General features: G+C 43.9%; 1 protein-coding gene across 1 annotated transcript in view; it reads left to right on the forward strand.

The window, feature by feature from the left end:
- The window catches only part of LSG1 (large 60S subunit nuclear export GTPase 1), a 97,451-nt gene that overhangs the window by 20,351 nt on the left and 65,089 nt on the right, over positions 1-12,011 (forward strand). The window contains exon 4 of the mRNA XM_069213163.1: positions 2,906-2,992. Within this exon, the coding sequence (XP_069069264.1) occupies positions 2,906-2,992 (87 nt within the window). The remainder of the gene's footprint in view (positions 1-2,905; positions 2,993-12,011) is intronic.

Below are 12,011 nucleotides of genomic sequence, written 5' to 3' on the forward strand. Positions count from 1 at the left end.
ACAATTCTGAGTGGTGTGACTTATATTCCATAGATCAGTTGGATCATGTTGCAGGGAGTGTAGGCATAGTCATCCTGCTTAGATGGGGCCCAGCTCCTTCGATCTTGTTAGTTTTTAGAGGGAACTGTTGCATGATATAAGGGTCACCCACGCAGACTTTGTGGTAATGGGTTTGTGTCACATGGTAATATTGGGACGCAAAGGTCACAGCCTCACACTGCTTGCATTCTGTCTAGGTATCTGAATGATAATCTCTCAAGAAAAACAAGCTACCTAAAATAATGGGTTAAAGTAAAGAAAGTAACATTTGAGTTAATGGAAATGTAAAGAAACAAATAGCTTTTCATAAAAGCATGCACTTGTCATAGCTTCCGATAAATTAAAAACTCGCATATAATAATCACTCTAAGGCACATCTTATAAAGAAATCCTAATAGATTAAATACGTGGGGAAAGGGGGTGCAGACTAATTACAAAGAAAGTGATTATAGCACTTTACAAGACATGGGTAAAAATATGAACAAGGTAATAAGTATTTGTGGTCAGTGCTGTGGATGCACCACACTATTCCCTCCAAGGGACTGTAAGAATAAAAGTACAATAAAGAAGGTGTTCATAAAATGATCAAAAATAACCTTATTGAAAAAAAACTTTGAGAATGTGCACAATCTGTCGATCTTCAGAGTATTGCATTTACTTTAGAACTAGACGTTTAAATATTGAAAACTACCAATATAAGATATAGACTTAACGTCCAGAGTCCTCTGCAGCTGAGGCCTCTGTCCACGAAATCCATCTATCCTTGTATGCCTTAAGCTGTTGTTGGAGAAATCTGTAGTAGAATCTAGATTAAGCCAGTAAAAAAGAGACTTGAAAAATGCTGGCGTCTAATGGGACAACAGGATCAATTATCCTTTAAAAATGAAATGCTTGAAAAATCACCATAGCCATGAAAATAAAACCATTTAAGTCAAAAGAATCAAAAGTAAATCCAAGACACCAACATAACCCAACATGCATTTGAACACAATATGGACAATCTGGTTGTAGAAAGCCAGCCCATCTAACTCCCTTCACTGAAGAGTACTGATTTATGATCTCTTCAGTCAACAAACATTCCTTGCAATTCCTACAGAAATACAGAAGTGAATAATTGCAGCTTTATGGATCCACCAATTTTAATCATTTAGGTCAAGCAATGTTGCGCTCTCTCCCTTGTGAACTGGTCTAGTCCTAACCTTACCAAGATGGTGGTTTTACTTTTTTAAAGATTAAGGGCCATATTTATACTCCGTTTGCGCCGGATTTGCGTCGTTTTTTTTAAACGCAAATTCGACGCAAAACTAACTCCATAATTATACTCTGGCGTTAGACGCGTCTAGCGCCAAAGTCCATGGAGTTTGCGTCATTTTTCAGCATGGACACCTACTTTGCGTTAATGATATGCAAGGTAGGCGTTCCCGTCTAAAAAATTGACTCCGTGGCATGTGCGCCGTATTTACACTCCCGGGCAAAACTGACGCCCGGGAGTGGGCAGGTCAAAAAGAATGACGTCCAGATGCTTTTGCGTCGTTTTTTAGCGCCTGGTCAGGGCAGGCGTTAAGGGACCTGTGGGCTCGAAAGGAGCCCAGAGGTGCCCTCCCATGCCCCCAGGGACACCCCCTGTCACCCTTGCCCACCCCAGGAGGACGCCTAAGGATGGAGGGACCCATCCCAGGGAACATAAGGTAAGTTCAGGTAAGTAATTTTTTTTTTTTTTGTCGGTGGCATAGGGGGGCCTGATTTGTGCCCCCCTACATGCCACTATGCCCAATGACCATGCCCAGGGGACAGAAGTCCCCTGGGCATGGCCATTGGGCAAGGGGGCATGACTCCTGTCTTTGCTAAGACAGGAGTCATTTCAATGGGGGTTGGGAGTAAAAAGAAATGGCGCAAATCGGGTTGAGGCGAAAATTTTGCCTCAGCCTGACTTGCCCCATTTTTTGGCGCCCAAGCTCCATATTCCCCTACGCCGGCGCTGCCTGGTGTACGCCATTTTTTTTCACGCACACCAGGCAGCTCCGCCGGCTAACGTCATTGAATAAATACGGCGCCCGCATGGCGCTTCAGAATGGCGTTAATTTTTTTGACGCACAACTGCGTTGGCGCAGTTGTGCGTCAAAGTATAAATATGGCCCTAAATGTTTTTAGCCCATATATTTTCTTAAACATATTTACTATACTTTTGAACCATTTTAGGGTTTAACGCAGGGTTTCTGATACTTGAAAAGGAGAGTGCATTATTTTATTTAAAAAGTGCTGTTATAATTTTTTTTTATTTTGAAATGGGTTCTTTAAAGATTTGCAGGCTTGAAGTTTCATGATCGAAGAGTGGATGCTACAGTAGCTTAGTACGTCACTTCTCAGCTAGGCAGGTGTATGTACTGGGATTGAGCTACTGACTATCATGGTTTTGTTGTTTTCCCAGGTACAGAGTGATTTTGGACAGGACGATGCCTATCTGTTGGATTATGCTGCATGTACTTTTATTTTATCTTTAACACAAATGCAGTTTTCTTCACCAGAGGGGTTACTGTACCTTGATTGTACTTAAAAGTTATAATTTGAATAAAACAGATTTAAAAACAAAGCAATTTTTCAACAGTTTATGAACAAAGATTTATTGCAAACTTTATGGTTAGAGCAGAGAGATGGCTATGTATTTGGGGCTGCTGGTGTAGTAGTGGACAAACCTTCAATGAAAATGTTTTTATTTTGTTGTTGTTTGTTTTTTGGCAGAATCAATTCTTTCTGACTTCACTACATAGGCAAAGATTAAAGCTCAGTGTATGTTATTGTTTTTCTGGCTGCATTGAATAAAACAAAAAAGTACTGAGGTTGTTGATTCTTTTGTCTGGTACTGCAGGCCGTACTGGGATGAGAATACCAGTCCAGAGTCGCTGCAGCAAGCGGAGAGAGACAGCTTTCTGAAATGGAGACGGCAGCTTGCCCTGTAAGTATAGAACATAGATGAAGCCAACTTTTTTGCATTATCCAAACTGGGAGCTTTCCAAGGTGTCGCAGGTTTGAGGAGGCAGCTCATAAAGGTGTAATACATCACAGAACAAGTTGTAAAACACAGTCAACTCTCTTGTTGAATATTGGCTTTTTATTGAAAAAAATGCAGGTGATAGATTCTTCTAAGTGATTCAAGTGATGCACTTCCTCCCCAAATGACAATAGAGATTACTGCTCACAAAATAATTGGTACAGAACGAATACACTTGGCACTGCTGCCAGTTCCATACATTTCGTATCAGTCCTTCACTGGGAATACTATAGTGTCCCGAAGACCATTTTCACTTTGGGTTTGTCAGGAGATCATTTAAATAGCTTTCATTCTTGGCACTGCACTTTTCCCTCGATGTACCATAGCTAACTTAATATTGGTTTGGGTTTATTTAGGCTCTACTTTGTAGGCTACGTAGAGGGTGGTCTATCGACAGTTTGTGCATCTCCTTGGTCTGCACAACACATATAGTGTTTGTAGCATGCAGCACTCTAAACTTAATCCATTAACCTAGCAGTAATATGCTCCTGCATTGCACTATATATGATTAGTTTGCCAGACATGAATCTGTCCTGTCAGGGTCTGACAGGAATGTGACATCTGTTTGGCATTGACACTTTGGATGCAGCATTCTATTTTTAAAAGATAACCTTGGTAAGAAATGACCACCAAAAAGAAATACTCTTTACCTATTGCCAATATCTTCCTTTTCACCTAGATGCCTTGTTTTTCCAATATGTTATTAACCCCTTCGCTGCCAGGCCTTTTCCCCCTCCTGTGCCAGGCCTTTTTTTGCCTATTTGGGGCAGTTCGCGCTTAGGCCCTCATAACTTTTTGTCCACATAAGCTAACCAAGCCAAATTTGCGTCCTTTTTTTCCAACATCCTAGGGATTCTAGAGGTACCCAGACTTTGTGGGTTCCCTTGAAGGAGGCCAAGAAATTGGCCAAAATACAGTGAAAATTTCGTTTTTTTCAAAAAAATTGGAAAAAGTGGCTGCAGAAGAAGGCTTGTGGATTTCCCCCTGAAAATGGCATCAACAAAGGGTTTGCAGTGCTAAACTCAGCAGCTTCCTAGCTTTCAGGAACAGGCAGACTTGAATCAGAAAACCCAATTTTTCAACACAATTTTGGCATTTTACTGGGGCATACCCCATTTTTGCAATTTTTGGTGCTTTCAACCTCCTTCCAGTCAGTGACAGGAATGGGCATGAAACCAATGCTGGATCCCAGAAACCTAACCATTTCTGAAAAGTAGACAAAATTCTGAATTCAGCAAGGGTCATTTGTGTAGATCCTACAAGGGTTTCCTACAGAAAATAACAGCTGAAAAAGAAAAATATTGAAATTGAGGTGAAAAAACCATAAATTTTTCTCTACGTTTTACTCTGTAACTTTTCCCTGCAATGTCAGATTATCGAAAGCAATATACCGTTACGTCTGCTGGACTCCTCTGGTTGCGGGGATATATAGGGCTTGTAGGTTCATCAAGAACCCGAGGAACCCAGAGCCAATAAATGAGCTGCACCCTGCAGTGCGTTTTCATTCTATACCGGGTATACAGCAATTCATTTGCTGAAATATAAAGAGTAAAAAATTGCTATCAAGAAAACCTTTGTATTTCCAAAAAGGGCACAAGATAAGGTGTTGAGGAGCAGTGGTTATTTGCACATCTCTGAATTCCGGGGTGACCATACTAGCATGTGAATTACAGGGCATTTCTCAAATAGATGTCTTTTTTACACACTCTCCTATATTTGAAAGGAAAAAATTTAGAGAAAGACAAGGGGCAATAACACTTGTTTTGCTAATCTATGTTCCCCCAAGTCTCCCGATAAAAATGATACCTCACTTGTGTGGGTAGGCCTAGCGCCCGCGACAGGAAACGCCCCAAAGCGCAACGTGGACACATCCAAATTTTTGGAAGAAAACAGAGGTGTTTTTTGCAAAGTGCCTACCTGTAGATTTTGGCCTCAAGCTCAGCCGGCACCTAGGGAAACCTACCAAACCTGTGCATTTCTGAAAACTAGAGACCTAGGGGAATCCAAGGAGGGGTGACTTGCGGGGCTCGGACCAGGTTCTGTTACTCAGAATCCTTTGCAAACCTCAAAATTTGGCTAAAAAAACACATGTTCCTCACATTTCTGTGGCAAAAAGTTCTGGAATCTGAGAGGAGCCACAAATTTCCTTCCACCCAGCGTTCCCCCAAGTCTCCCGATAAAAATGATACCTCACTTGTGTGGGTAGGCCTAGCGCCCGCGACAGGAAACGCCCCAAAGCGCAACGTGGACACAACATATTTTTTCACAGAAAACAGAGGTGTTTTTTGCAAAGTGCCTACCTGTGGAGTTTGGCCTCTAGCTCAGCCGGCCCCGGGAGAGGGGGGGGGGGCAGAAATGCCCTAAAATAAATTTGACCCCCCCCCCAAGACCTAAAATCGGCCAATCTGCCCCCAGGGGGGCAGAAATGGTCTAAATACAATTTGCCCCCCAGGGGAGCGACCCTTGCCTGATGGGTCACTCCCCATCTCTAAAAAAACAAACAAACAAAAAAAAAAAAACAAAAAAAAAAAATTGGCCCTGGTGCCAATAAATTTGCCCCCACCCCCCCGGGAGCGACCCTTGCCTACGGGGTCACTCCCCCTGCGTGACATTGGCGCCAAAAAACAAATCCCCCGGTGCCTAGTGGTTTCTGCCCCCTTGGGGGCAGATTGACCTAAAATCGGCCAATCTGCCCCCAGGGGGGGCAGAAATGGTCTAAATACAATTTGCCCCCCAGGGGAGCGACCCTTGCCTGATGGGTCGCTCCCCATCTCTAAAAAAAAGAAACAACAACAAAAAATACAAAAAATAAAAATTGCCCTGGCGCCTAGTGGGTTCTGCCCCCCCTGGGGACAGATCGGCCTAATAATAGGCCGATCTGCCCCCAGGGGGGGCAGAAATGGGCTATAATAAATTTTCCCTCCCCCGGGAGCGACCCTTGCCTACGGGGTCACTCCCCCTGCGTGACATTGGCGCCAAAAAACAAATCCCCGGTGCCTAGTGGTTTCTGCCCCCTTGGGGGCAGATTGACCTAAAATCGGCCAATCTGCCCCCAGGGGGGCAGAAATGGTCTAAATACAATTTGCCCCCCAGGGGAGCGACCCTTGCCTGATGGGTCGCTCCCCATCTCTAAAAAAAGAAACAACAAAAAAAAAAAAAAATACAACAACAAAAATTTGCCCTGGCGCCTAGTGGTTTCTGCCCTCCCTGGGGACAGATCGGCCTAATAGGCCGATCTGCCCCCAGGGGGGCAGAAATGGGCTATAATAAATTTGCCCCCCCCGGGAGCGACCCTTGCCTACGGGGTCACTCCCCCTGCGTGACATTGGCGCCAAAAAACACAATCCCTGGTGCCTAGTGGTTTCTGCCCCCTTGGGGGCAGATTGACCTACAATCGGCCAATCTGCCCCCAAGGGGGGCAGAAATGGTCTAAATACAATTTGCCCCCCAGGGGAGCGACCCTTGCCTGATGGGTCGCTCCCCATCTCTAAAAAAAGAAACAACAACAAAAAAAACACCAAAAAAAAATTGCCCTGGCGCCTAGAGGTTTCTGCCCCCAGGGGGGGCAGAAATGGCCTAAAATAAATTGCCCTCCCCCCCCAGGGAGCGACCCTTGCCTAAGGGGTCGCTCCCTTTGCGTGAAATTCATGCAAAGAAAAAACTCCCTGGTGTCTAGTGGTTTCTACCCCCCTTGGGGGCAGATTGGCCTCATCAAAATAGGCCAATCTGCCCCCAAAGGGGGCAGAAATGGCCAAAATATAATTTTTCCCCAAGGGGAGCGACTCTTGCCTAAGGGGTCACTATCCACCAAAAAAAAAAAAAAAATGAAACATAAAAAAATTAAAAATGGTCCCTGGTGCCTAGAGGTTTCTGCCCCCAGGGGGGGCAGAAAAGGCCTTCCTGAAAAAATGCCCCCCATGGGAGCGACCCTTGCCCAAGGGGTCGCTCCCTTATGTGAAGTTTAGTAAAAAAAAAAAAAAAGAAATCCCTGGTGTCTAGTGGGGTTTCAAAAGCCGGATTGCAAGCAATCCGGCTTTTGAAACCCTCGGAGGGACTTCAAAGGGAAGGAAATACTTTTCCTTCCCTTTGAAGCCCCTCCTGGCCTCCCCAGTGATTGAAAGAGAAATGCTTTTGCATTTCTGGGGCGTAGGGGGGTGCACGGGGGGCGCGCTAGCGCGCCCCCAAGTTCCCCTGTGCCATGGACGAGATGATCTCGTCCAAGGCACAGGGGAACTGTAGCCTTGGATGAGATCATCTCGTCCAAGGCACAGAAGAGGTTAATCATCAAATATTGTCATCAACACATGGCAATATTTACAGTTCCAGTGTTTGCTTGGAGTACGACTTCATAAAAGGGCATGTATCAAAGTGCACATCAGCAGGTTAATATTACACAACGTATTGCAATAACATAATGAATAATTTACATTACTTAAAGAAAACAGTCAACAGTCAGTCAATTCACCCTGCGAAAGGTGATTTGAAATGAGACTCAGCTCATGAAAACAAGCATGACATACTCTAACTATGTCGACTAAGAGTTGGAGATCCATTCAAATTAAACTAAAATCAAATCTTAACATATTAAATGGAGCACCCCTCAGCCAGTGCTTGGTTGAGCTCAACAAAGTGCCACTTGCATAGTTGATCATTAAAAGAAAATGTATGAGACTGTGCCTCTGTTTACCTTTTACACTTTACCACAGGTGAGGCATTTTAATATCCCTTGGTTTATTACTATTAAAGAAGATGGTGTCCTCTCGGCAGTACTTGTGACTGTTGTGAATGTTTTCAGAAATACAGAGTGGTAGGCACTAACTGTTAAATCTCTTAAAGACCTGCAGCCCGATTATATGATTTCACCTAGACTTATAGAGCTCTTGACAATTATGTTTGGCTGCCGCATATTAGCTCAAGTAACTTTGTGGTTGCAATGCCCATGGGGGCAGTGTGTGCACTTTTGCACAAGAGGTCATCCTGGACTGTGCAAGTATTTTACAGCCAGAACAATGATATGAGGAAATGTCTTCATTCCGTTTTGCAAAGGGGGTGAAAGTATAGTATATGGTATGTAGTTTTGGAAGTGGTTACATAACTTATCCTGACTCAGCCGGTTGGAGATAGTCCATTCTATTCCTGCATATTATACCTCAAAGGAGGGATGCTTACCTTAAACTTCCAGGAAGGAATTGAAAGCTTATTGAGATGTCCAAGAAAAATGTCCTTGGCCTTTAGGATTTAAAAATAAGACAGTGCCATGATACTACTCCTCACACTTACTAGGAGCGTTTGTGACCGCTGCTTGCAGTATCTGGTTCATGGTTAGCTGGTCATGGAACTTATTTATGATCCAGGGATATTTCCAGAGATTGTCTGATTCTAAATTAGTATCCAGCTGATTCGTACTCATCAGCCATGGGATTATATCAGCCCATTCGATTAGAATCCTTCTACTGGTGTGCAGTAAATCTTTAAAAAAGATGTGGTTGCTCGGTTGTATTTTTTTAATTTCCTATACCCCAGTTTACAAAGGGCATTTAAATGATTAAATACCTTGGTAGTTTGAAGAGCTAGGTGCTAATTGAAGAACGTTTTTTGTGTTTCAGTACTTCTGATAAAGTATACACAAGTTTTTTTTAGCTCCTAAATGGACTCTTGTAATCACATGGTGTTGTTGCCAATGTGAAGCTATCCTGCAGTCACCATTTTGTTTATCTGATTCTATGTCAGGACCGGAGGCAAGGATTATGCTTATCTTTCTCCACTTTCTTTGCTGCTCGCAGCCAAGATATGTCGTCATTTTCTCTCTTTTAAAATTCATTGTATATTTACGGTGTTTCTTTCATGTACTTGTATTTTTATATTCTGAAGTTGATTGTTGTGGATATCTTCACTCGCAGGAGCATTTTTCGCTTCTTTGCAAGCGTTTTTTTGTGCAGTTTGGGAGCCCGAGGGCGCTCGTTTAAAATGTTCCTTTGGCAATGGATGCGCTGAGGGAGACGCGCCTTCGTTTTCCTCAGCACAAAGTTCTGCTTCTCCTCAGCGCGTTCGTTTGTTTTTTCTCTGACTCTGCCTGGAGAGAGACGCCCTTAGTAATTAAGGGTCAGTAACATGGCAGAAGGCCTGGACGGCCCGTTTCTACTCTGGGGTCCTTATTCTTTATCTTAAATAAATTAACCCTTTGGGTCTATATTTAACATTATTGGCCTTTTTTATGGGACACACTCCCAGGAAGGCAATAAATATTGCACTTTTACCCATTTTAATTTTACTGTGCACCAGTGTGTAGTGTCCCTGGCTCTAGGTTTCTCATAATCGGAGTGTATTTACACACTTAAAAATATTAAGCTGACACTCCGCTTTATATTCTTCATACCTACTGGTTTTAATTATTTTATTTCCATATCTTATTCCTCATACTTTAATTATGGATCCTAATGAGGAGGAGGATTTTTTTTACGCTGTTGACGCGTCTATATACAGGGCTGTTTCGGAGGCAATTGGTCCTCTTGAGGACAGTCTTTCTCAACAAACAGAACATGAGTGCGCGAAATACTCATCCCCTCCTGCCTCCAATGATCCTTTCGCGGACGCACCTCCAGCTAAGAGTCCTCGCGAAATAGGTGTTGATACAGATCTTTTTGATCGTGTCAGGAATTCCCTAATTTCCCCCTCTGATCCTCATTGGATTCCTCAAGACCCCTATCCCCCATCCTTACATAACAGTGATTCTTCTGGGTATCAAGATATTGATACCAGTCCATCCAGGCCTTGGCTTCCTTCCGGTTCCCAGTCTGCTCCGGCAATTTCAGATATGTTAGACCCAGATGAAATTGTCCATCCTAGGTCATCCGAATGGGCCCCGTCTGACAAGGAGGCGACTTATGTGGCAGGACGCATTAAAAAACCACTGGAAAAAGACTCGTAACTGTCGCAGGGCAGAGTGCCCCCGACCTTCTTTGACCGACAAAGTTGCCATAACGCCGAATTTGGACCCCAGGATGTCCACCTTCTTACAAAAATTTATAAAGGATCCTAAAAAAGGAATTGATAGATCTTGGAGGGCGTGTCAAGATAAGCTTCTTGATATCCTAGGTACTTTGACAAAGATTTTTGATATGGCTGAGGATGCTAAATCTTCCAGTGCGTTTAATTTCTCCCGAAGTCCTTTCTGGTTGGGCACAGCGTGCTATCATTTTATTGGGGAACGCAAACTGTGTTCTTTTTACTGAACGTCGTCGTTCATTGTTAAAGTGGATCCTAAGCTAGGAGATCTAGCCGATTCTACCGAGGGTGCTTCAGCTCGAGGAGACTTATTTGGAGCACTCTTTATAAAAGAGTTAGGGAAGTTTGTAAATACTTTCACCTCCTTGGACAAAGCCCAGTCTTCTATGAAAAAAGTGCTTCTTACCTGGATTTTCCTTGGGGCTGGTCGAGGCAGGCCTGCACAGTCAGTCAACTCTTTCAGAGAACAAGGCTCCAGGCAAGGACAGTTTCAAGACCAGAACCGTTTTGCCAATTTCTACCTAACCAGAGGCAGACGCTTCAGACATCGCGGTGGTAGAGGATCTGCATCAACATCCTCTTACAGTAAGTGTTATCCCTTCTTCCCTTCTAAGAGTAGGGGGTCATTTGGCAAATTTTATCCACGCATGGAGACAAATTACACAAGATGCATGGGTCTTGCAGACAATAAATGGCTTCCAGATAGTTTGTAGGGGCTCCCAAGCAGGTTTCCCACCCGAATCCCCTGGTGTTTTCCTCACAAGATGCCATTTTGGTGGACAAAGAGGTTGCAGCCTTGCTGGACAAAGGAGCAGTTTGTCTGGCGGTGCCGCATCCTCGAGGGTTCATAAGCAATCTCTTCTTGGTAGACAAAGCAGATGGCGGTCGGCGACCTGTCATCAATCTAAAGGAGTTCAACAAGTGGCTAATTTACGGTCATTTCAAAACGGAAGGGATTCACCTTCAAGATGTTTTGCATCCTCTAGACTGGCTGGTTCGTCTCGACTTAAGACGCTTATCTCACTATTCCTATCTTCCCACCTCACAGACGTTTTCTTCAATTCATTTCGGGGAAATCAGTCATTCGAGTTAACTACCCTTCCGTTCCGTCTTTCCTCAGCACCTTGGTGCTTCACAAAGGTACTCAAACCTGTCGTGGAACATCTCAGAGCTAAAGGGATTCGACTAATCATCTATCTTGACGACATGTTACTTTTGGCCCAATGTCCCAAGCAACTCTCAGCCCAACTTCAAGTCACAGTCAACTTGCAGAAGAGCCTAGGTTTTATCATAAAAGAGTCCAAATCCCTTTGAACCCCTTCTCAAAGAGCGGTCTTTTTAGGTTTCACTATCGATTCAGTGTGGGCCACTCTAAGCCTTCCATCTCGCAAAATGACGAAAATTTGTCACGAGTTGCATCGTACTCATGTCAAACGAAAAGTCTCCCTTCGTCAAATTGCCCGCCTCATAGGATTTCTCTCTTCTTCCATTCAGGCGATATTCCCGGGTCCTCCGCATTATCGAGCTCTTCAACGTCTCAAAGCAGCTCATCTTCGCAAAGGTCTAATGTATTCTCAAAAAGTACCCGTTTTGCAAGAGGTGATAGTGGAGATTCATTGGTGGCTTTCACATATGGAAGCCTGGAACGGCAGAGCTGTTTTCGGTTCCGCTCTGAATTTCATAATAAAATCAGATGCCAGCAGGTCAGGTTGGGGTGCTCGGTGTGGAGATTTCTCCACCGGGGAACCTGGTCCCTGGAGGAACAGAATCTACACATAAATTGTCTCAAGCGTTTAGCTGGTTCATTTCCAGTCGAGTGCTGGACCAAAGACTATCCATTTGAGCGTTCTCTTGAAGATGGGCAATATATCTGTGGTCCGATATATCAATCATCTAGGCGGCACTCGATCCAAGGCAC

This window comes from Pleurodeles waltl, chromosome 11 (assembly GCF_031143425.1).
Source record: "Pleurodeles waltl isolate 20211129_DDA chromosome 11, aPleWal1.hap1.20221129, whole genome shotgun sequence".
NCBI classification, from domain to species: Eukaryota; Metazoa; Chordata; class Amphibia; order Caudata; family Salamandridae; genus Pleurodeles; species Pleurodeles waltl.